Source organism: Heterodontus francisci, chromosome 44, assembly GCF_036365525.1.
Source record: "Heterodontus francisci isolate sHetFra1 chromosome 44, sHetFra1.hap1, whole genome shotgun sequence".
NCBI lineage: Eukaryota > Metazoa > Chordata > Chondrichthyes > Heterodontiformes > Heterodontidae > Heterodontus > Heterodontus francisci.
In genome coordinates, this window is record NC_090414.1 from 24,483,244 (window position 1) to 24,508,678 (window position 25,435).

The 25,435-nt window shown below is 42.2% G+C and overlaps 1 protein-coding gene across 1 annotated transcript in view; it reads right to left on the bottom strand.

Moving 5' to 3' along the window:
• Positions 1 to 24,078, bottom strand: part of LOC137355850 (forkhead box protein A2-like) — a 90,337-nt gene extending 66,259 nt beyond the window's left edge. The window contains exon 1 of the mRNA XM_068021439.1: positions 23,808 to 24,078. Within this exon, the coding sequence (XP_067877540.1) occupies positions 23,808 to 23,876 (69 nt within the window). The 5' untranslated portion in view covers positions 23,877 to 24,078. The remainder of the gene's footprint in view (positions 1 to 23,807) is intronic.
• Between the last annotated feature and the right edge of the window lie 1,357 nt (positions 24,079 to 25,435).

Sequence of the window (25,435 nt, forward strand, 5' to 3'; positions counted from 1 at the left end):
GAGAGTCTATACTGAGTGTTGTGTGTGTGTGAGAGAGTGTTATAACTGAGAGTCTATACTGAGTGTTGTGTGTGTGTGAGAGAGTGTTATAACTGAGAGTCTATACTGAGGGTGAGTGTGTAACAGAGAGAGTGTTATAACTGAGAGTCTATACTGAGGGTGGGGTGTGTGACAGAGAGAGTGTTATAACTGAGAGTCTATACTGAGGATGGGGTGTGTGACAGAGAGAGTGTTATAACTGAGAGTCTATACTGAGGATGGGGTGTGTGACAGAGAGAGTGTTATAACTGAGAGTCTATACTGAGGGTGGGGTGTGTAACAGAGAGAGTGTTATAACTGAGAGTCTATACTGAGGATGGGGTGTGTAACAGAGAGAGTGTTATAACTGAGAGTCTATACTGAGTGTTGTGTGTGTGTGAGAGAGTGTTATAACTGAGAGTCTATACTGAGTGTTGTGTGTGTGAGAGAGAGTGTTCTAACTGAAAGTCTATACTGAGGGTGGGGTGTGTAACAGAGAGAGTGTTATAACTGAGAGTCTATACTGAGGGTGGGGTGTGTAACAGAGAGAGTGTTATAACTGAGAGTGGGGTGTGTAACAGAGAGAGTGTTATAACTGAGAGTTTATACTGAGGTTGGGGTGTGAGAGAGAGTGTTATAACTGAGAGTCTAAACTGAGGGTGGGGTGTGTAACAGAGAGAGTGTTATAACTGAGAGTGGGGTGTGTAACAGAGAGAGTGTTATAACTGAGAGTTTATACTGAGGTTGGGGTGTGAGAGAGAGTGTTATAAGTGAGAGTCTATACTGAGGGTGAGGTGTGTAACAGAGAGAGTGTTATAACTGAAAGTCTATCCTGAGGGTGAGGTGTGTAACAGAGAGAGTGTTATAACTGAGAGTCTAAACTGAGGGTGGGGTGTGTAACAGAGAGAGTGTTATAACTGAGAGTGGGGTGTGTAACAGAGAGAGTGTTATAACTGAGAGTTTATACTGAGGTTGGGGTGTGAGAGAGAGTGTTATAACTGAGAGTGGGGTGTGTAACAGAGAGAGTGTTATAACTGAGAGTGGGGTGTGTAACAGAGAGAGTGTTATAACTGAAAGTCTATACTGAGGGTGGGGTGTGTAACAGAGAGAGTGTTATAACTGAGAGTCTATACTGAGTGTTGTGTGTGTGAGAGAGAGTGTTCTAACTGAAAGTCTATACTGAGGGTGGGGTGTGTAACAGAGAGAGTGTTATAACTGAGAGTCTATACTGAGTGTTGTGTGTGTGTGAGAGAGTGTTATAACTGAGAGTCTATACTGAGTGTTGTGTGTGTGTGAGAGAGTGTTATAACTGAGAGTCTATACTGAGGGTGAGTGTGTAACAGAGAGAGTGTTATAACTGAGAGTCTATACTGAGGGTGGGGTGTGTGACAGAGAGAGTGTTATAACTGAGAGTCTATACTGAGGATGGGGTGTGTGACAGAGAGAGTGTTATAACTGAGAGTCTATACTGAGGGTGGGGTGTGTGACAGAGAGAGTGTTATAACTGAGAGTCTATACTGAGGATGGGGTGTGTGACAGAGAGAGTGTTATAACTGAGAGTCTATACTGAGGGTGGGGTGTGTAACAGAGAGAGTGTTATAACTGAGAGTCTATACTGAGGATGGGGTGTGTAACAGAGAGAGTGTTATAACTGAGAGTCTATACTGAGTGTTGTGTGTGTGTGAGAGAGTGTTATAACTGAGAGTCTATACTGAGTGTTGTGTGTGTGAGAGAGAGTGTTCTAACTGAAAGTCTATACTGAGGGTGGGGTGTGTAACAGAGAGAGTGTTATAACTGAGAGTCTATACTGAGTGTTGTGTGTGTGTGAGAGAGTGTTATAACTGAGAGTCTATACTGAGTGTTGTGTGTGTGAGAGAGAGTGTTATAACTGAAAGTCTATACTGAGTGTTGTGTGTGTGTGAGAGAGTGTTATAACTGAGAGTCTATACTGAGGGTGGGTGTGTAACAGAGAGAGTGTTATAACTGAGAGTCTATACTGAGTGTTGTGTGTGTGAGAGAGAGTGTTCTAACTGAAAGTCTATACTGAGGGTGGGGTGTGTAACAGAGAGAGTGTTATAACTGAGAGTCTATACTGAGTGTTGTGTGTGTGAGAGAGAGTGTTCTAACTGAAAGTCTATACTGAGTGTTGTGTGTGTGTGAGAGAGTGTTATAACTGAGAGTCTATACTGAGGGTGGGTGTGTAACAGAGAGAGTGTTATAACTGAGAGTCTATACTGAGGGTGGGGTGTGTGACAGAGAGAGTGTTATAACTGAGAGTCTATACTGAGGATGGGGTGTGTGACAGAGAGAGTGTTATAACTGAGAGTCTATACTGAGGGTGGGTGTGTAACAGAGAGAGTGTTATAACTGAGAGTCTATACTGAGGGTGGGGTGTGTGACAGAGTGTTATAACTGAGAGTCTATACTGAGGATGGGGTGTGTGACAGAGAGAGTGTTATAACTGAGAGTCTATACTGAGGGTGGGGTGTGTGACAGAGAGAGTGTTATAACTGAGAGTCTATACTGAGGATGGGGTGTGTGACAGAGAGAGTGTTATAACTGAGAGTCTATACTGAGGGTTGGGTGTGTGACAGAGTCAATGTTATAACTGAGAGTCTATACTGAGGGTGGGGTGTGTGAGAGAGTGTTATAAGTGAGAGTCTATACTGAGGGTTGTGTGTGTGAGAGAGTGTTATAACTGAGAGTCTATACTGAGGGTTGTGTGTGTGTGAGAGAGTGTTATAACTGAGAGTCTATACTGAGTGTTGTGTGTGTGAGAGAGTGTTATAACTGAGAGTCTATACTGAGGGTGGGGTGTGTGACAGAGAGAGTGTTATAACTGAGAGTCTATACTGAGGATGGGGTGTGTGACAGAGAGAGTGTTATAACTGAGAGTCTATACTGAGGGTTGTGTGTGTGAGAGAGTGTTATAACTGAGAGTCTATACTGAGGTTTGGGTGTGTGACAGAGAGAGTGTTATAACTGAGAGTCTATACTGAGGGTTGCGTGTGTGACAGAGAGAGTGTTATAACTGAGAGTCTATACTGAGGATGGGGTGTGTGACAGAGAGAGTGTTATAACTGAGAGTCTATACTGAGGGTTGTGTGTGTGAGAGAGTGTTATAACTGAGAGTCTATACTGAGGGTTGCGTGTGTGACAGAGAGAGTGTTATAACTGAGAGTCTATCCTGAGGGTTGCGTGTGTGACAGAGAGAGTGTTATAACTGAGAGTCTATACTGAGGGTTGTGTGTGTGTGAGAGAGTGTTATAACTGAGAGTCTATACTGAGGATGGGGTGTGTGACAGAGAGAGTGTTATAACTGAGAGTCTATACTGCGGGTTGTGTGTGTGAGAGAGTGTTACAACTGAGAGTCTATACTGAGGGTTGCGTGTGTGACAGAGAGAGTGTTATAACTGAGAGTCTATACTGAGGGTTGTGTGTGTGAGAGAGTGTTATAACTGAAAGTCTATACTGAGTGTTGTGTGTGTGAGAGAGTGTTATAACTGAGAGTCTATACTGAGTGTTGTGTGTGTGAGAGAGTGTTGTAATTGAGAGTCTATACTGAGGGTTGTGTGTGTGAGAGAGTGTTATAACTGAGAGTCTATACTGAGTGTTGTGTGTGTGAGAGAGTGTTATAATTGAGAGTCTATACTGAGGGTTGTGTGTGTGAGAGAGTGTTATAACTGAGAGTCTATACTGAGTGTTGTGTGTGTGAGAGAGTGTTATAATTGAGAGTCTATACTGAGTGTTGTGTGTGTGAGAGAGTGTTATAACTGAAAGTCTATACTGAGTGTTGTGTGTGTGAGAGAGTGTTATAATTGAGAGTCTATTCTGAGGGTTGTGTGTGTGAGAGAGTGTTATAACTGAAAGTCAATACTGAGTGTTGTGTGTGTGAGAGAGTGTTATAACTGAGAGTCTATACTGAGTGTTGTGTGTGTGAGAGAGTGTTATAACTGAGAGTCTATACTGAGTGTTGTGTGTGTGAGAGAGTTAATGTTGTAACTGAGTGTTTATACTGAGGGAGAGGGGTGTGTGAGAGAGTGTTATAACTGAGAGTCTATACTGAGGGTTGTGTGTGTGACAGAGTTAATGTTGTAACTGAGTGTCTATACTGAGGGAGAGGGGTGTGAGGGGGAAGGTGTTATAACTGAGAGTCTATACTGAGGGTGAGGTGTGTAACAGAGTTAATGTTGTAACTGAGAGTCTATACTGAGGGTTGTGTGTGTGAGAGAGAGAGTGTTATAACTGAGAGTCTATACTGAGTGTTGTGTGTAACAGAGAGAGTGTTATAACTGAGAGTCTATACTGAGTGTTGTGTGTAACAGAGAGAGTGTTATAACTGAGAGTCTATACTGAGGGTGGTGTGTGTGACAGAGTTAATGTTGTAACTGAAAGTCTATACTGAGTGTTGTGTGTGTGAGAGAGTGTTATAACTGAGAGTCTATACTGAGGGTTGCGTGTGTGACAGAGAGAGTGTTATAACTGAGAGTCTATACTGAGGGTTGCGTGTGTGAGAGAGAGAGTGTTATAACTGAGAGTCTATACTGAGGGTTGTGTGTGTGACAGAGTCAATGTTATAACTGAGTGTCTATACTGAGGGAGAGGGGTGTGAGAGAGAGAGTGTTATAACTGAGAGTCTATACTGAGGGTTGTGTGTGTGTGAGAGAGTGTTATAACTGAGTGTCTATACTGAGGGAGAGGGGTGTGAGAGAGAGAGTGTTATAACTGAGAGTCTATACTGAGGGTTGTGTGTGTGACAGAGTCAATGTTATAACTGAGTGTCTATACTGAGGGTTGTGTGTGTAACAGAGAGAGTGTTATAACTGAGAGTCTATACTGAGGGTTGTGTGTGTGACAGAGTTAATGTTGTAACTGAGAGTCAATACTGAGGGTGGGGTGTGTGACAGAGAGAGTGTTATAACTGAGAGTCTATACTGAGGGTGAGGTGTGTAACAGAGTTAATGTTATAACTGAGTGTCTATACTGAGGGTTGTGTGTGTGGCAGAGAGAGTGTTATAACTGAGTGTCTATACTGAGTGTTGTGTGTGTGAGAGAGTGTTATAACTGAGAGTCTATACTGAGGGTTGTGTGTGTGAGAGAGTGTTATAACTGAGAGTCTATACTGAGGGTTGTGTGTGTAACAGAGAGAGTGTTATAACTGAGTGTTTATACTGAGGGAGAGGGGTGTGAGAGAGAGAGTGTTATAACTGAGAGTCTATACTGAGGGTTGTGTGTGTGACAGAGTCAATGTTGTAACTGAGTGTTTATACTGAGGGAGAGGGGTTTGAGGGGGAAGGTGTTATAACTGAGAGTCTATACTGAGGGTGGTTTGTGTGACAGAGTTAATGTTATAACTGAGAGTCTATACTGAGGGTTGTGTGTGTGTGAGAGAGTGTTATAACTGAGTGTTTATACTGAGGGAGAGGGGTGTGTGACAGAGTTAATGTTGTAACTGAGTGTTTATACTGAGGGAGAGGGGTGTGAGAGAGAGAGTGTTATAACTGAGAGTCTATACTGAGGGTTGAGTGTGTGACAGAGTTAATGTTATAACTGAGTGTCTATACTGAGGGTTGTGTGTGTAACAGAGAGAGTGTTATAACTGAGAGTCTATACTGAGGGTTGTGTGTGTGACAGAGTTAATGTTGTAACTGAGAGTCAATACTGAGGGTGGGGTGTGTGACAGAGAGAGTGTTATAACTGAGAGTCTATACTGAGGGTGAGGTGTGTAACAGAGTTAATGTTATAACTGAGTGTCTATACTGAGGGTTGTGTGTGTGGCAGAGAGAGTGTTATAACTGAGTGTCTATACTGAGTGTTGTGTGTGTGAGAGAGTGTTATAACTGAGAGTCTATACTGAGGGTTGTGTGTGTGAGAGAGTGTTATAACTGAGAGTCTATACTGAGGGTTGTGTGTGTAACAGAGAGAGTGTTATAACTGAGTGTTTATACTGAGGGAGAGGGGTGTGAGAGAGAGAGTGTTATAACTGAGAGTCTATACTGAGGGTTGTGTGTGTGACAGAGTCAATGTTGTAACTGAGTGTTTATACTGAGGGAGAGGGGTTTGAGGGGGAAGGTGTTATAACTGAGAGTCTATACTGAGGGTGGTTTGTGTGACAGAGTTAATGTTATAACTGAGAGTCTATACTGAGGGTTGTGTGTGTGTGAGAGAGTGTTATAACTGAGTGTTTATACTGAGGGAGAGGGGTGTGTGACAGAGTTAATGTTGTAACTGAGTGTTTATACTGAGGGAGAGGGGTGTGAGAGAGTGTTATAACTGAGTGTCTATACTGAGTGTTGTGTGTGACAGAGTTAATGTTGTAACTGAGAGTCTATACTGAGGGTTGTGTGTGTGTGAGAGAGTGTTATAACTGAGTGTTTATACTGAGGGAGAGGGGTGTGTGACAGAGTTAATGTTGTAACTGAGTGTTTATACTGAGGGAGAGGGGTGTGAGAGAGTGTTATAATTGAGAGTCTATACTGAGTGTTGTGTGTGTGTGAGAGTGTGTTATAACTGAGAGTCTATACTGAGGGTTGTGTGTGTGAGAGAGTCAATGTTATAACTGAGAGTCTATACTGAGGGTTGTGTGTGTGAGAGTGTGTTGTAACTGAGCGTTTATACTGAGGGTTGTGTGTGTGTGACAGAGTTAATGTTATAACTGAGAGTCTATACTGAGGGTTGTGTGTGTGAGAGAGTCAATGTTATAACTGAGAGTCTATACTGAGGGTTGTGTGTGTGAGAGTGTGTTGTAACTGAGTGTTTATACTGAGGGTTGTGTGTGTGTGACAGAGTTAATGTTATAACTGAGAGTCTATACTGAGTGTTGCGTGTGTGTGAGAGAGTGTTATAACTGAGAGTCTATACTGAGGGTTGTGTGTGTAACAGAGTTAATGTTGTAACTGAGTGTTTATACTGAGGGTTGTGTGTGTGTGACAGAGTTAATGTTATAACTGAGAGTCTATACTGAGGGTTGTGTGTGTGTGAGAGAGTGTTATAACTGAGTGTTTATACTGAGGGAGAGGGGTGTGTGACAGAGTTAATGTTGTAACTGAGTGTTTATACTGAGGGAGAGGGGTGTGAGAGAGTGTTATAACTGAGTGTCTATACTGAGTGTTGTGTGTGACAGAGTTAATGTTGTAACTGAGAGTCTATACTGAGGGTTGTGTGTGTGTGAGAGAGTGTTATAACTGAGTGTTTATACTGAGGGAGAGGGGTGTGTGACAGAGTTAATGTTGTAACTGAGTGTTTATACTGAGGGAGAGGGGTGTGAGAGAGTGTTATAATTGAGAGTCTATACTGAGGGTTGTGTGTGTGAGAGAGTCAATGTTATAACTGAGAGTCTATACTGAGGGTTGTGTGTGTGAGAGTGTGTTGTAACTGAGTGTTTATACTGAGGGTTGTGTGTGTGTGACAGAGTTAATGTTATAACTGAGAGTCTATACTGAGTGTTGCGTGTGTGTGAGAGAGTGTTATAACTGAGAGTCTATACTGAGGGTTGTGTGTGTAACAGAGTTAATGTTGTAACTGAGTGTTTATACTGAGGGTTGTGTGTGTGTGACAGAGTTAATGTTATAACTGAGAGTCTATACTGAGTGTTGTGTGTGTGACAGAGTTAATGTTGTAACTGAGTGTTTATACTGAGGGAGAGGGGTGTGAGAGAGAGAGTGTTATAACTGAGAGTCTATACTGAGTGTTGTGTGTGTGACAGAGTTAATGTTATAACTGAGTGTCTATACTGAGTGTTGTGTGTGTAACAGAGTTAATGTTATAACTGAGAGTCTATACTGAGTGTTGTGTGTGTGAGAGAGTTAATGTTATAACTGAGTGTCTATACTGAGGGTGGTGTGTGTGACAGAGTTAATGTTATAACTGAGTGTTTATACTGAGGGTTGTGTGTGTAACAGAGTTAATGTTGTAACTGAGTGTCTATACTGAGGGTGGTGTGTGTGACAGAGTTAATGTTATAACTGAGTGTCTATACTGAGGGTGGTGTGTGTGAGAGTTAATGTTATAACTGAGAGTCTATACTGAGGGTTGTGTGTGTGACAGAGTTAATGTTATAACTGAGAGTCTATACTGAGTGTTGTGTGTGTGAGAGAGTGTTATAACTGAGAGTCTATACTGAGGGTTGTGTGTGTGACAGAGTTAATGTTGTAACTGAGTGTTTATACTGAGGGAGAGGGGTGTGAGAGAGAGAGTGTTATAACTGAGAGTCTATACTGAGGGTTGTGTGTGTGACAGAGTCAATGTTGTAACTGAGTGTTTATACTGAGGGAGAGGGGTTTGAGGGGGAAGGTGTTATAACTGAGAGTCTATACTGAGGGTGGTTTGTGTGACAGAGTTAATGTTATAACTGAGAGTCTATACTGAGGGTTGTGTGTGTGTGAGAGAGTGTTATAACTGAGTGTTTATACTGAGGGAGAGGGGTGTGTGACAGAGTTAATGTTGTAACTGAGTGTTTATACTGAGGGAGAGGGGTGTGAGAGAGTGTTATAATTGAGAGTCTATACTGAGTGTTGTGTGTGTGTGAGAGTGTGTTATAACTGAGAGTCTATACTGAGGGTTGTGTGTGTGAGAGAGTCAATGTTATAACTGAGAGTCTATACTGAGGGTTGTGTGTGTGAGAGTGTGTTGTAACTGAGTGTTTATACTGAGGGTTGTGTGTGTGTGACAGAGTTAATGTTATAACTGAGAGTCTATACTGAGGGTTGTGTGTGTGAGAGAGTCAATGTTATAACTGAGAGTCTATACTGAGGGTTGTGTGTGTGAGAGTGTATTGTAACTGAGTGTTTATACTGAGGGTTGTGTGTGTGTGACAGAGTTAATGTTATAACTGAGAGTCTATACTGAGTGTTGCGTGTGTGTGAGAGAGTGTTATAACTGAGAGTCTATACTGAGGGTTGTGTGTGTAACAGAGTTAATGTAACTGAGTGTTTATACTGAGGGTTGTGTGTGTGTGACAGAGTTAATGTTATAACTGAGAGTCTATACTGAGGGTTGTGTGTGTGTGAGAGAGTGTTATAACTGAGTGTTTATACTGAGGGAGAGGGGTGTGTGACAGAGTTAATGTTGTAACTGAGTGTTTATACTGAGGGAGAGGGGTGTGAGAGAGTGTTATAACTGAGTGTCTATACTGAGTGTTGTGTGTGACAGAGTTAATGTTGTAACTGAGAGTCTATACTGAGGGTTGTGTGTGTGTGAGAGAGTGTTATAACTGAGTGTTTATACTGAGGGAGAGGGGTGTGTGACAGAGTTAATGTTGTAACTGAGTGTTTATACTGAGGGAGAGGGGTGTGAGAGAGTGTTATAATTGAGAGTCTATACTGAGGGTTGTGTGTGTGAGAGAGTCAATGTTATAACTGAGAGTCTATACTGAGGGTTGTGTGTGTGAGAGTGTGTTGTAACTGAGTGTTTATACTGAGGGTTGTGTGTGTGTGACAGAGTTAATGTTATAACTGAGAGTCTATACTGAGTGTTGCGTGTGTGTGAGAGAGTGTTATAACTGAGAGTCTATACTGAGGGTTGTGTGTGTAACAGAGTTAATGTTGTAACTGAGTGTTTATACTGAGGGTTGTGTGTGTGTGACAGAGTTAATGTTATAACTGAGAGTCTATACTGAGTGTTGTGTGTGTGACAGAGTTAATGTTGTAACTGAGTGTTTATACTGAGGGAGAGGGGTGTGAGAGAGAGAGTGTTATAACTGAGAGTCTATACTGAGTGTTGTGTGTGTGACAGAGTTAATGTTATAACTGAGTGTCTATACTGAGTGTTGTGTGTGTAACAGAGTTAATGTTATAACTGAGAGTCTATACTGAGTGTTGTGTGTGTGAGAGAGTTAATGTTATAACTGAGTGTCTATACTGAGGGTGGTGTGTGTGACAGAGTTAATGTTATAACTGAGTGTTTATACTGAGGGTTGTGTGTGTGAGAGTTAATGTTATAACTGAGAGTCTATACTGAGGGTTGTGTGTGTGACAGAGTTAATGTTATAACTGAGAGTCTATACTGAGTGTTGTGTGTGTGAGAGAGTGTTATAACTGAGAGTCTATACTGAGGGTTGTGTGTGTGACAGAGTTAATGTTGTAACTGAGTGTCTATACTGAGGGAGAGGGGTGTGAGGGGGAAGGTGTTATAACTGAGAGTCTATACTGAGGGTGAGGTGTGTAACAGAGTTAATGTTGTAACTGAGAGTCTATACTGAGGGTTGTGTGTGTGAGAGAGAGAGTGTTATAACTGAGAGTCTATACTGAGTGTTGTGTGTAACAGAGAGAGTGTTATAACTGAGAGTCTATACTGAGTGTTGTGTTGTAACAGAGAGAGTGTTATAACTGAGAGTCTATACTGAGGGTGGTGTGTGTGACAGAGTTAATGTTGTAACTGAGTGTTTATACTGAGGGAGAGGGGTGTGAGAGAGAGAGTGTTATAACTGAGAGTCTATACTGAGTGTTGTGTGTGTGACAGAGTTAATGTTATAACTGAGTGTCTATACTGAGTGTTGTGTGTGTAACAGAGTTAATGTTATAACTGAGAGTCTATACTGAGTGTTGTGTGTGTGAGAGAGTTAATGTTATAACTGAGTGTCTATACTGAGGGTGGTGTGTGTGACAGAGTTAATGTTATAACTGAGTGTTTATACTGAGGGTTGTGTGTGTAACAGAGTTAATGTTGTAACTGAGTGTCTATACTGAGGGTGGTGTGTGTGACAGAGTTAATGTTATAACTGAGTGTCTATACTGAGGGTGGTGTGTGTGAGAGTTAATGTTATAACTGAGAGTCTATACTGAGGGTTGTGTGTGTGACAGAGTTAATGTTATAACTGAGAGTCTATACTGAGTGTTGTGTGTGTGAGAGAGTGTTATAACTGAGAGTCTATACTGAGGGTTGTGTGTGTGACAGAGTTAATGTTGTAACTGAGTGTCTATACTGAGGGAGAGGGGTGTGAGGGGGAAGGTGTTATAACTGAGAGTCTATACTGAGGGTGAGGTGTGTAACAGAGTTAATGTTGTAACTGAGAGTCTATACTGAGGGTTGTGTGTGTGAGAGAGAGAGTGTTATAACTGAGAGTCTATACTGAGTGTTGTGTGTAACAGAGAGAGTGTTATAACTGAGAGTCTATACTGAGTGTTGTGTGTAACAGAGAGAGTGTTATAACTGAGAGTCTATACTGAGGGTGGTGTGTGTGACAGAGTTAGTGTTGTAACTGAAAGTCTATACTGAGTGTTGTGTGTGTGAGTGTTATAACTGAGAGTCTATACTGAGGGTTGCGTGTGTGACAGAGAGAGTGTTATAACTGAGAGTCTATACTGAGGGTTGCGTGTGTGAGAGAGAGAGTGTTATAACTGAGAGTCTATACTGAGGGTTGTGTGTGTGACAGAGTCAATGTTATAACTGAGTGTCTATACTGAGGGAGAGGGGTGTGAGAGAGAGAGTGTTATAACTGAGAGTCTATACTGAGGGTTGTGTGTGTGTGAGAGAGTGTTATAACTGAGTGTCTATACTGAGGGAGAGGGGTGTGAGAGAGAGAGTGTTATAACTGAGAGTCTATACTGAGGGTTGTGTGTGTGACAGAGTCAATGTTATAACTGAGAGTCTATACTGAGGGTGGTGTGTGTGACAGAGTTAATGTTGTAACTGAGTGTTTATACTGAGGGAGAGGGGTGTGAGAGAGAGAGTGTTATAACTGAGAGTCTATACTGAGGGTTGAGTGTGTGACAGAGTTAATGTTATAACTGAGTGTCTATACTGAGGGTTGTGTGTGTAACAGAGAGAGTGTTATAACTGAGAGTCTATACTGAGGGTTGTGTGTGTGACAGAGTTAATGTTGTAACTGAGAGTCTATACTGAGGGTGGGGTGTGTGACAGAGAGAGTGTTATAACTGAGAGTCTATACTGAGGGTGAGGTGTGTAACAGAGTTAATGTTATAACTGAGTGTCTATACTGAGGGTTGTGTGTGTGGCAGAGAGAGTGTTATAACTGAGTGTCTATACTGAGTGTTGTGTGTGTGAGAGAGTGTTATAACTGAGAGTCTATACTGAGGGTTGTGTGTGTGAGAGAGTGTTATAACTGAGAGTCTATACTGAGGGTTGTGTGTGTAACAGAGAGAGTGTTATAACTGAGTGTTTATACTGAGGGAGAGGGGTGTGAGAGAGAGAGTGTTATAACTGAGAGTCTATACTGAGGGTTGTGTGTGTGACAGAGTCAATGTTGTAACTGAGTGTTTATACTGAGGGAGAGGGGTTTGAGGGGGAAGGTGTTATAACTGAGAGTCTATACTGAGGGTGGTGTGTGTGACAGAGTTAATGTTATAACTGAGAGTCTATACTGAGGGTTGTGTGTGTGTGAGAGAGTGTTATAACTGAGTGTTTATACTGAGGGAGAGGGGTGTGTGACAGAGTTAATGTTGTAACTGAGTGTTTATACTGAGGGAGAGGGGTGTGAGAGAGTGTTATAACTGAGTGTCTATACTGAGTGTTGTGTGTGACAGAGTCAATGTTATAACTGAGAGTCTATACTGAGGGTTGTGTGTGTGAGAGTGTGTTGTAACTGAGTGTTTATACTGAGGGTTGTGTGTGTGTGACAGAGTTAATGTTATAACTGAGAGTCTATACTGAGTGTTGCGTGTGTGTGAGAGAGTGTTATAACTGAGAGTCTATACTGAGGGTTGTGTGTGTAACAGAGTTAATGTTGTAACTGAGTGTTTATACTGAGGGTTGTGTGTGTGTGACAGAGTTAATGTTATAACTGAGAGTCTATACTGAGTGTTGTGTGTGTGACAGAGTTAATGTTGTAACTGAGTGTTTATACTGAGGGAGAGGGGTGTGAGAGAGAGAGTGTTATAACTGAGAGTCTATACTGAGTGTTGTGTGTGTGACAGAGTTAATGTTATAACTGAGTGTCTATACTGAGTGTTGTGTGTGTAACAGAGTTAATGTTATAACTGAGAGTCTATACTGAGTGTTGTGTGTGTGAGAGAGTTAATGTTATAACTGAGTGTCTATACTGAGGGTGGTGTGTGTGACAGAGTTAATGTTATAACTGAGTGTTTATACTGAGGGTTGTGTGTGTAACAGAGTTAATGTTGTAACTGAGTGTCTATACTGAGGGTGGTGTGTGTGACAGAGTTAATGTTATAACTGAGTGTCTATACTGAGGGTGGTGTGTGTGAGAGTTAATGTTATAACTGAGAGTCTATACTGAGGGTTGTGTGTGTGAGAGAGTGTTATAACTGAGAGTCTATACTGAGGGTTGTGTGTGTGAGAGAGTGTTATAACTGAGAGTCTATACTGAGGGTTGTGTGTGTAACAGAGAGAGTGTTATAACTGAGTGTTTATACTGAGGGAGAGGGGTGTGAGAGAGAGAGTGTTATAACTGAGAGTCTATACTGAGGGTTGTGTGTGTGACAGAGTCAATGTTGTAACTGAGTGTTTATACTGAGGGAGAGGGGTTTGAGGGGGAAGGTGTTATAACTGAGAGTCTATACTGAGGGTGGTGTGTGTGACAGAGTTAATGTTATAACTGAGAGTCTATACTGAGGGTTGTGTGTGTGTGAGAGAGTGTTATAACTGAGTGTTTATACTGAGGGAGAGGGGTGTGTGACAGAGTTAATGTTGTAACTGAGTGTTTATACTGAGGGAGAGGGGTGTGAGAGAGTGTTATAACTGAGTGTCTATACTGAGTGTTGTGTGTGACAGAGTCAATGTTATAACTGAGAGTCTATACTGAGGGTTGTGTGTGTGAGAGTGTGTTGTAACTGAGTGTTTATACTGAGGGTTGTGTGTGTGTGACAGAGTTAATGTTATAACTGAGAGTCTATACTGAGTGTTGCGTGTGTGTGAGAGAGTGTTATAACTGAGAGTCTATACTGAGGGTTGTGTGTGTAACAGAGTTAATGTTGTAACTGAGTGTTTATACTGAGGGTTGTGTGTGTGTGACAGAGTTAATATTATAACTGAGAGTCTATACTGAGTGTTGTGTGTGTGACAGAGTTAATGTTGTAACTGAGTGTTTATACTGAGGGAGAGGGGTGTGAGAGAGAGAGTGTTATAACTGAGAGTCTATACTGAGTGTTGTGTGTGTGACAGAGTTAATGTTATAACTGAGTGTCTATACTGAGTGTTGTGTGTGTAACAGAGTTAATGTTATAACTGAGAGTCTATACTGAGTGTTGTGTGTGTGAGAGAGTTAATGTTATAACTGAGTGTCTATACTGAGGGTGGTGTGTGTGACAGAGTTAATGTTATAACTGAGTGTTTATACTGAGGGTTGTGTGTGTAACAGAGTTAATGTTGTAACTGAGTGTCTATACTGAGGGTGGTGTGTGTGACAGAGTTAATGTTATAACTGAGTGTCTATACTGAGGGTGGTGTGTGTGAGAGTTAATGTTATAACTGAGAGTCTATACTGAGGGTTGTGTGTGTGACAGAGTTAATGTTATAACTGAGAGTCTATACTGAGTGTTGTGTGTGTGAGAGAGTGTTATAACTGAGAGTCTATACTGAGGGTTGTGTGTGTGACAGAGTTAATGTTGTAACTGAGTGTCTATACTGAGGGAGAGGGGTGTGAGGGGGAAGGTGTTATAACTGAGAGTCTATACTGAGGGTGAGGTGTGTAACAGAGTTAATGTTGTAACTGAGAGTCTATACTGAGGGTTGTGTGTGTGAGAGAGAGAGTGTTATAACTGAGAGTCTATACTGAGTGTTGTGTGTAACAGAGAGAGTGTTATAACTGAGAGTCTATACTGAGTGTTGTGTGTAACAGAGAGAGTGTTATAACTGAGAGTCTATACTGAGGGTGGTGTGTGTGACAGAGTTAATGTTGTAACTGAAAGTCTATACTGAGTGTTGTGTGTGTGAGAGAGTGTTATAACTGAGAGTCTATACTGAGGGTTGCGTGTGTGACAGAGAGAGTGTTATAACTGAGAGTCTATACTGAGGGTTGCGTGTGTGAGAGAGAGAGTGTTATAACTGAGAGTCTATACTGAGGGTTGTGTGTGTGACAGAGTCAATGTTATAACTGAGTGTCTATACTGAGGGAGAGGGGTGTGAGAGAGAGAGTGTTATAACTGAGAGTCTATACTGAGGGTTGTGTGTGTGTGAGAGAGTGTTATAACTGAGTGTCTATACTGAGGGAGAGGGGTGTGAGAGAGAGAGTGTTATAACTGAGAGTCTATACTGAGGGTTGTGTGTGTGACAGAGTCAATGTTATAACTGAGTGTCTATACTGAGGGAGAGGGGTGTGAGAGAGTGTTATAACTGAGAGTCTATACTGAGGGTTGTGTGTGTGACAGAGTTAATGTTATAACTGAGAGTCTATACTGAGGGTGGTGTGTGTGACAGAGTTAATGTTGTAACTGAGTGTTTATACTGAGGGAGAGGGGTGTGAGAGAGAGAGTGTTATAACTGAGAGTCTATACTGAGGGTTGAGTGTGTGACAGAGTTAATGTTATAACTGAGTGTCTATACTGAGGGTTGTGTGTGTAACAGAGAGAGTGTTATAACTGAGAGTCTATACTGAGGGTTGTGTGTGTGACAGAGTTAATGTTGTAACTGAGAGTCTATACTGAGGGTGGGGTGTGTGACAGAGAGAGTGTTATAACTGAGAGTCTATACTGAGGGTGAGGTGTGTAACAGAGTTAATGTTATAACTGAGTGTCTATACTGAGGGTTGTGTGTGTGGCAGAGAGAGTGTTATAACTGAGTGTCTATACTGAGTGTTGTGTGTGTGAGAGAGTGTTATAACTGAGAGTCTATACTGAGGGTTGTGTGTGTGAGAGAGTGTTATAACTGAGAGTCTATACTGAGGGTTGTGTGTGTAACAGAGAGAGTGTTATAACTGAGTGTTTATACTGAGGGAGAGGTGTGTGAGAGAGAGAGTGTTATAACTGAGAGTCTATACTGAGGGTTGTGTGTGTGACAGAGTCAATGTTGTAACTGAGTGTTTATACTGAGGGAGAGGGGTTTGAGGGGGAAGGTGTTATAACTGAGAGTCTATACTGAGGGTGGTGTGTGTGACAGAGTTAATGTTATAACTGAGAGTCTATACTGAGGGTTGTGTGTGTGTGAGAGAGTGTTATAACTGAGTGTTTATACTGAGGGAGAGGGGTGTGTGACAGAGTTAATGTTGTAACTGAGTGTTTATACTGAGGGAGAGGGGTGTGAGAGAGTGTTATAACTGAGTGTCTATACTGAGTGTTGTGTGTGACAGAGTTAATGTTGTAACTGAGAGTCTATACTGAGGGTTGTGTGTGTGTGAGAGAGTGTTATAACTGAGTGTTTATACTGAGGGAGAGGGGTGTGTGACAGAGTTAATGTTGTAACTGAGTGTTTATACTGAGGGAGAGGGGTGTGAGAGAGTGTTATAATTGAGAGTCTATACTGAGTGTTGTGTGTGTGTGAGAGTGTGTTATAACTGAGAGTCTATACTGAGGGTTGTGTGTGTGAGAGAGTCAATGTTATAACTGAGAGTCTATACTGAGGGTTGTGTGTGTGAGAGTATGTTGTAACTGAGTGTTTAAACTGAGGGTTGTGTGTGTGTGACAGAGTTAATGTTATAACTGAGAGTCTATACTGAGGGTTGTGTGTGTGAGAGAGTCAATGTTATAACTGAGAGTCTATACTGAGGGTTGTGTGTGTGAGAGTGTGTTGTAACTGAGTGTTTATACTGAGGGTTGTGTGTGTGTGACAGAGTTAATGTTATAACTGAGAGTCTATACTGAGTGTTGCGTGTGTGTGAGAGAGTGTTATAACTGAGAGTCTATACTGAGGGTTGTGTGTGTAACAGAGTTAATGTTGTAACTGAGTGTTTATACTGAGGGTTGTGTGTGTGTGACAGAGTTAATGTTATAACTGAGAGTCTATACTGAGGGTTGTGTGTGTGTGAGAGAGTGTTATAACTGAGTGTTTATACTGAGGGAGAGGGGTGTGTGACAGAGTTAATGTTGTAACTGAGTGTTTATACTGAGGGAGAGGGGTGTGAGAGAGTGTTATAACTGAGTGTCTATACTGAGTGTTGTGTGTGACAGAGTTAATGTTGTAACTGAGAGTCTATACTGAGGGTTGTGTGTGTGTGAGAGAGTGTTATAACTGAGTGTTTATACTGAGGGAGAGGGGTGTGTGACAGAGTTAATGTTGTAACTGAGTGTTTATACTGAGGGAGAGGGGTGTGAGAGAGAGAGTGTTATAACTGAGAGTCTATACTGAGGGTTGTGTGTGTAACAGAGTTAATGTTGTAACTGAGTGTTTATACTGAGGGTTGTGTGTGTGTGACAGAGTTAATGTTATAACTGAGAGTCGATACTGAGTGTTGTGTGTGTGACAGAGTTAATGTTGTAACTGAGTGTTTATACTGAGGGAGAGGGGTGTGAGAGAGAGAGTGTTATAACTGAGAGTCTATACTGAGTGTTGTGTGTGTGACAGAGTTAATGTTATAACTGAGTGTCTATACTGAGTGTTGTGTGTGTGACAGAGTTAATGTTATAACTGAGTGTCTATACTGAGTGTTGTGTGTGTGACAGAGTTAATGTTATAACTGAGTGTCTATACTGAGTGTTGTGTGTGTGACAGAGTTAATGTTATAACTGAGTGTCTATACTGAGTGTTGTGTGTGTGACAGAGTTAATGTTATAACTGAGTGTCTATACTGAGTGTTGTGTGTGTGTGAGAGAGTTAATGTTATAACTGAGTGTCTATACTGAGTGTTGTGTGTGTGACAGAGTTAATGTTATAACTGAGTGTCTATACTGAGTGTTGTGTGTGTGACAGAGTTAATGTTATAACTGAGAGTCTATACTGAGTGTTGTGTGTGTGACAGAGTTAATGTTATAACTGAGTGTCTATACTGAGTGTTGTGTGTGTAACAGAGTTAATGTTATAACTGAGAGTCTATACTGAGTGTTGTGTGTGTGAGAGAGTTAATGTTATAACTGAGTGTCTATACTGAGTGTTGTGTGTGTGAGAGAGTTAATGTTATAACTGAGTGTCTATACTGAGGGTTGTGTGTGTAACAGAGTTAATGTTATAACTGAGAGTCTATACTGAGTGTTGTGTGTGTGACAGAGTTAATGTTATAACTGAGTGTCTATACTGAGGGTTGTGTGTGTAACAGAGTTAATGTTATAACTGAGAGTCTATACTGAGTGTTGTGTGTGTGACAGAGTTAATGTTATAACTGAGTGTCTATACTGAGTGTTGTGTGTGTGACAGAGTTAATGTTATAACTGAGTGTCTATACTGAGTGTTGTGTGTGTGACAGAGTTAATGTTATAACTGAGTGTTTATACTGAGGGTTGTGTGTGTAACAGAGTTAATGTTGTAACTGAGTGTTTATACTGAGGGTTGTGTGTGTAACAGAGTTAATGTTATAACTGAGAGTCTATACTGAGTGTTGTGTGTGTGAGAGAGTTAATGTTATAACTGAGTGTCTATACTGAGTGTTGTGTGTGTGAGAGAGTTAATGTTATAACTGAGTGTCTATACTGAGGGTGGTGTGTGTGACAGAGTTAATGTTATAACTGAGTGTTTATACTGAGGGTGGTGTGTGTGACAGAGTTAATGTTATAACTGAGAGTCTATACTGAGGGTGGTGTGTGTGACAGAGTTAATGTTATAACTGAGTGTTTATACTGAGGGTTGTGTGTGTAACAGAGTTAATGTTGTAACTGAGTGTTTATACTGAGGGTTGTGTGTGTAACAGAGTTAATGTTGTAACTGAGTGTCTATACTGAGGGTGGTGTGTGTGACAGAGTTAATGTTATAACTGAGTGTCTATACTGAGGGTGGTGTGTGTGAGAGTTAATGTTATAACTGAGAGTCTATACTGAGGGTTGTGTGTGTGACAGAGTTAATGTTATAACTGAGAGTCTATACTGAGTGTTGTGTGTGTGAGAGAGTTAATGTTATAACTGAGTGTCTATACTGAGGGTGGTGTGTGTGACAGAGTTAATGTTATAACTGAGTGTTTATACTGAGGGTTGTGTGTGTGACAGAGTTAATGTTATAACTGAGTGTCTATACTGAGGGTGGGGTGTGTGACAGAGTTAATGTTATAACTGAGAGTCTATACTGAGTGTTGTGTGTGTGAGAGAGTTAATGTTATAACTGAGTGTCTATACTGAGGGTGGTGTGTGTGAGAGTTAATGTTATAACTGAGTGTCTATACTGAGTGTTGTGTGTGTAACAGAGTTAATGTTATAACTGAGAGTCTATACTGAGTGTTGTGTGTGTGAGAGAGTTAATGTTATAACTGAGTGTCTATACTGAGGGTGGTGTGTGTGACAGAGTTAATGTTATAACTGAGTGTTTATACTGAGGGTTGTGTGTGTAACAGAGTTAATGTTGTAACTGAGTGTCTATACTGAGGGTGGTGTGTGTGACAGAGTTAATGTTATAACTGAGTGTCTATACTGAGGGTGGTGTGTGTGAGAGTTAATGTTATAACTGAGAGTCTATACTGAGGGTTGTGTGTGTGACAGAGTTAATGTTATAACTGAGTGTCTATACTGAGGGTGGTGTGTGTGAGAGTTAATGTTATAACTGAGAGTCTATACTGAGGGTTGTGTGTGTGAGAGAGTTAATGTTATAACTGAGTGTCTATAGTGAGGGTTGTGTGTGTGACAGAGTTAATGTTATAACTGAGAGTTTATACTGAGTGTTGTGTGTGTGACAGAGTTAATGTTATAACTGAGTGTCTATACTGAGTGTTGTGTGTGTGTGAGAGAGTTAATGTTATAACTGAGTGTCTATACTGAGTGTTGTGTGTGTGACAGAGTTAATGTTATAACTGAGTGTCTATAGTGAGGGTTGTGTGTGTGACAGAGTTAATGTTATAACTGAGAGTTTATACTGAGTGTTGTGTGTGTGACAGAGTTAATGTTATAACTGAGTGTCTATACTGAGTGTTGTGTGTGACAGAGTTAATGTTATAACTGAGTGTCTATAGTGAGGGTTGTGTGTGTGACAGAGTTAATGTTATAACTGAGAGTTTATACTGAGTGTTGTGTGTGTGACAGAGTTAATGTTATAACTGAGAGTTTATACTGAGTGTTGTGTGTGTGACAGAGTTAATGTTATAACTGAGTGTCTATACTGAGTGTTGTGTGTGACAGAGTTAATGTTATAACTGAGTGTCTATACTGAGGGTTGTGTGTGTGACAGAGTTAATGTTATAACTGAGTGTCTATACTGAGGGTGGTGTGTGTGAGAGTTAATGTTATAACTGAGAGTCTATACTGAGGGTTGTGTGTGTGACAGAGTTAATGTTATAACTGAGTGTCTATACTGAGGGTGGTGTGTGTGAGAGTTAATGTTATAACTGAGAGTCTATACTGAGGGTTGTGTGTGTGACAGAGTTAATGTTATAACTGAGTGTCTATACTGAGGGTGGGGTGTGTGACAGAGTTAATGTTATAACTGAGAGTCTATACTGAGGGTTGTGTGTGTGACAGAGTTAATGTTGTAACTGAGTGTCTATACTGAGGGTTGTGTGTGTGACAGAGTCAATGTTGTTACTGAGAGTCTATATTGAGGGTTGTGTGTGTGAGAGTTAATGTTGTAACTGAGTGTCTATAGTGAGGGTTGTGTGTGTGACAGAGTTAATGTTATAACTGAGAGTTTATACTGAGTGTTGTGTGTGTGACAGAGTTAATGTTATAACTGAGTGTCTAGACTGAGTGTTGTGTGTGTGTGAGAGAGTTAATGTTATAACTGAGTGTTTATACTGAGGGTTGTGTGTGTGACAGAGTTAATGTTATAACTGAGTGTCTATACTGAGGGTTGTGTGTGACAGAGTTAATGTTATAACTGAGTGTCTATACTGAGTGTGGTGTGTGTGACAGAGTTAATGTTATAACTGAGTGTCTATACTGAGGGAGAGGGGTGTGTGAGAGAGTTAATGTTATAACTGAGAGTCTATACTGAGGGTGGGGTGTGTGACAGAGTTAATGTTGTAACTGAGAGTCTATACTGAGGGTGGTGTGTGTGACAGAGTTAATGTTATAACTGAGAGTCTATACTGAGGGTGGGGTGTGTGAGAGAGTTAATGTTATAACTGAGAGCCTATACTGAGGGTGGGGTGTGTGACAGAGTTAATGTTATAACTGAGAGTCTGTACTGAGTGTGGTGTGTGTGACAGAGTTAATGTTGTAACTGAGAGTCTATACTGAGGGTGGTGTGTGTGACAGAGTTAATGTTATAACTGAGTGTCTATACTGAGGGAGAGGGGTGTGTGAGAGAGTTAATGTTATAACTGAGAGTCTATACTGAGGGTGGGGTGTGTGACAGAGTTAATGTTGTAACTGAGAGTCTATACTGAGGGTGGTGTGTGTGTGAGAGAGTGTTATAACTGAGAGTCTATACTGAGGGTTGTGTGTGTGTGAGAGAGTGTTATAACTGAGTGTCTATACTGAGGGAGAGGGGTGTGAGGGGGAAGGTGTTATAACTGAGTGTCTATACTGAGGGTGGTGTGTGAGAGAGTGTTATAACTGAGTGTTTATACTGAGGGAGAGGGGTGTGTGTGACAGAGTTAATGTTATAACTGAGTGTCTATACTGAGTGTTGTGTGTGAGAGAGTTAATGTTGTAACTGAGAGTTTATACTGAGTGTTGTGTGTGAGAGAGTTAATGTTATAACTGAGAGTTTATACTGAGTGTTGTGTGTGAGAGAGTTAATGTTGTAACTGAGAGTCTATACTGAGGGAGAGGGGTGTGAGAGAGAGTGTTATAACTGAGTGTCTATACTGAGGGAGAGGGGTGTGAGGGGGAAGGTGTTATAACTGAGTGTCTATACTGAGGGTGGTGTGTGTGAGAGAGTGTTATAACTGAGTGTTTATACTGAGGGAGAGGGGTGTGTGTGACAGAGTTAATGTTATAACTGAGTGTTTATACTGAGGGAGAGGGGTGTGTGACAGAGTTAATGTTGTTACTGAGAGTCTATACTGAGGGAGAGGGGGGTGTGTGACAGAGTTAATGTTGTTACTGAGAGTCTATACTGAGGGAGAGGGGTGTGTGTGACAGAGTTAATGTTATAACTGAGTGTCTATACTGAGGGAGAGGGATGTGTGAGAGAGTGTTGTAACTGAGTGTCTATACTGAGGGTGGTGTGTGTGACAGAGTTAATGTTATAACTGAGAGTCTATACTGAGGGTGGTGTGTGTGACAGAGTTAATGTTATAACTGAGAGTCTATACTGAGGGAGAGGGATGTGTGAGAGAGTGTTGTAACTGAGTGTCTATACTGAGGGTGGTGTGTGTGACAGAGTTAATGTTATAACTGAGAGTCTATACTGAGGGTGGTGTGTGTGACAGAGTTAATGTTATAACTGAGAGTCTATACTGAGGGTGGTGTGTGTGACAGAGTTAATGTTATAACTGAGTGTCTATACTGAGGGTGGTGTGTGTGACAGAGTTAATGTTATAACTGAGAGTCTATACTGAGGGTGGTGTGTGTGACAGAGTTAATGTTATAACTGAGAGTCTATACTGAGGGTGGTGTGTGTGACAGAGTTAATGTTATAACTGAGAGTCTATACTGAGGGTGGTGTGTGTGACAGAGTTAATGTTATAACTGAGAGTCTATACTGAGGGTGGGGTGTGTGACAGAGTCAATGTTGTTACTGAGTGTCTATACTGAGGGAGAGGTGTGTAACAGAGAGAGTGTTATAACTGAGAGTCTATACTGAGGGTGGGGTGTGTAACAGAGTTAATGTTATAACTGAGAGTCTATACTGAGGGAGAGGGGTGTGAGAGAGAGTGTTATAATCGTGCCTCTTTTTCCGGGTCATGTAATGTTATGTAATCTGCATTACGATGTCCTGTGGTTGTCCAAGGTCTCTATAAATGCAACTCCTTTGCTCCCTCTCCTGTTTATTCTGCCACCAGGTAGCTGGGAGACCCCCATCTCTCCCTCTCTGACAGCCAGATATGCTTTTGAACTGCAACGATGTGTCTTTGCAGTCGACAACATCTCAAAATATTTTACAGCGGTGGACTCCGAGCCGTGCTGTGAGAGTTAGGAGGCACGCCAGGAAGCTGGATCGAAAAGCTGAGTATTGGGATGCTTTCTGAATGTGAGGATCGGGTTGAGAGGCCGAAGGGTTTAGCTAGAGAGTTGCCAAGAGCCATTCAGTGTGAGCGCTCTGACAGCGATAGTGAGGTGAAGGGGACAGGAACGGGTTGCAGAGAAGGTCCGAGGGGAGGCGGATGCAGGGGTTAGGATGGGTGAGGCCATGGAGAGAGAAAGAGGGAGAGGAGTGCCCTAATCTTGGCGAGAAAGATTGTGCGTCTCTCCAGCTCCTTTCCCCACCTCAGGACGTCCCAAAGCGCCTGACAGCCAATGAAGCACTTTTGAAGTGTGCTCACTGTTGTAATGTCGGAGAGGGAAAGTTGCAGTTGTGTTCTTGCCATGAAGGCATTCTGCCTCAATACAGCACAGCTGCGTTGACGCAACCAGCCACAACACATAAGACTGCCAAGCATCGGGCCCCAGCTTCCGACCGACAGACAAACCCTAAACTGCCTCCCTCTCAACACGCAACAGGTTAAGAGATACCCTCCCTGCCCCAACGCCCCCCCCCTAACCTGCCTCCCACAACCAGCACTGATTCTCAAACACCGAACTCTTCAACAAGGACCAACGAACTTAAACAAAAAAAACTTTACCAGCCATTACACCTCCAGACAAAACTTCTGTCAATCTTCTGATCCCAAATTCCCAATTTTTCCGGGATTGAGGTTTTTTTGAAACCTCTCTTTTGAAACTTTTGAGAAGTTAAATCAGATACAAAAGAGTGTTTGAACAGACCTCATTCTCCTGGAAGTAGCTATTCCAGTCGGGGGAATCCACTCCGTCCAGTTTAATCCCACTTAACATCGTGAGGGTTCACCTCTTGCTTCTCGTTCGCTGTGAGCTTCCTCGTGGAGAGAGAGGGGAAGTGGGGAAAAGGTTGGAAGACTGATGCAAAGATAAATCTTCTTGCAGTGTCAACTACTCCCCCCCCACCCCCCCCCCACGCCACCACTCTGTCGCTCACTTTCTGCGTCTCTGTGTGACTGTTCCTCTCAGTTCTACACTCCTCTCTCTCCTTATCCCTTCAGCTGAAATTTAAATAATCATTTCCCACCTCTTGAGCCTGCCCTCTCCACCCCCATGAGTTCCTATTGTACACCTGGGCACCACAACTGACTCATTTAAATGTGTTTGCTTGCTCTTTATATAGCTGTTTGCTGTCTGATCGAGATGTTAATTTAAACCCCAGCCTGGTGGAAATTGATACAGTTAATTTACTCAGAGACTGAGCTTTTTCAGTGTGTGTTAACCAAACCTTCGGGTTATTGTACGGGATTTTATTCCAATTCTTTCATGGGATACGGGTGTCACTGGCAAGGTTGTCCATCCTTCATTGCCCTTGAACTGAGTGGCTTGCGAGGCCATTTCAGAGGACAGTTAAGAGTCAACCATATTACTGTGGGTCTGGTGTCAGATTTAGGCCAGACCGGGTCAGGACAGCAGATTTCCTTCCCTAAAGGACATTGGTGAACCAGACGGGTTTTTACAACAATCGATGATAGTTTCATGGCACCATTACTGAGACGAGCTTTCAATTCCAGATTTTTATTCAATAATTGAATTTATTAATTATTTGAATTTAAATTCCACCATTTGCCGTGGTGGGATTTGAACCCTGTCTCCCTCGTCAGCTGTGCCTCAGCGGGTAGCATTTGCTCTGGGTTTGATCCCCAACACTAGAGACTGGACACTCCCCTGTGCCAGTACTAAGGCAGCACTGTCGGAGGGTCAGTACTGAGGGAGTGCTGCACTGTCGGAGGGTCAGTACTGAGGGAGTGCCGCACTGTCGGAGGGTCAGTACTGAGTGAGTGCCGCACTGTCGGAGGGTCAGTACTGAGGGAGCGCCGCACTGTCGGAGGGTCAGTGCTGAGGGAGTGCCGCACTGTCGGAGGGTCAGTGCTGAGGGAGCGCCGCACTGTCGGAGGGTCAGTGCTGAGGGAGCGCCGCACTGTCGGAGGTGCTCTCTTTCAGATGAGACATTAAACTGAGGCCCCGTCTGCCCTCTTGGGTGGGTGTAAAAGATCCCACGGCCACTATTGGAAGAAGAGCAGGGGAGTTCTCCCCGGTGTCCTGGGGACAATATTTATCCCTCAACCAACATCACTAAAAACAGATGATCCGGGTCGTTATCACATTGCTGTTTGTGGGATCTTGCTGTGCGCAAATTGGCTGCTGCGTTTCCTACATTACAGCTGTGACTGCACTTCAAAAAGTACTTCGTTGTCTGCGAAGAACTTTGTCCTGCGATGACTCCCACCCTCACTGTCTGGGGTTGCACAGAAGGAGGCTGAACACTAAAATGTAGCTTTCTGAAGAGAGGTCACAGACCTGAAAGGTTAACTGGTTTTCTCTCTCCACTGAGG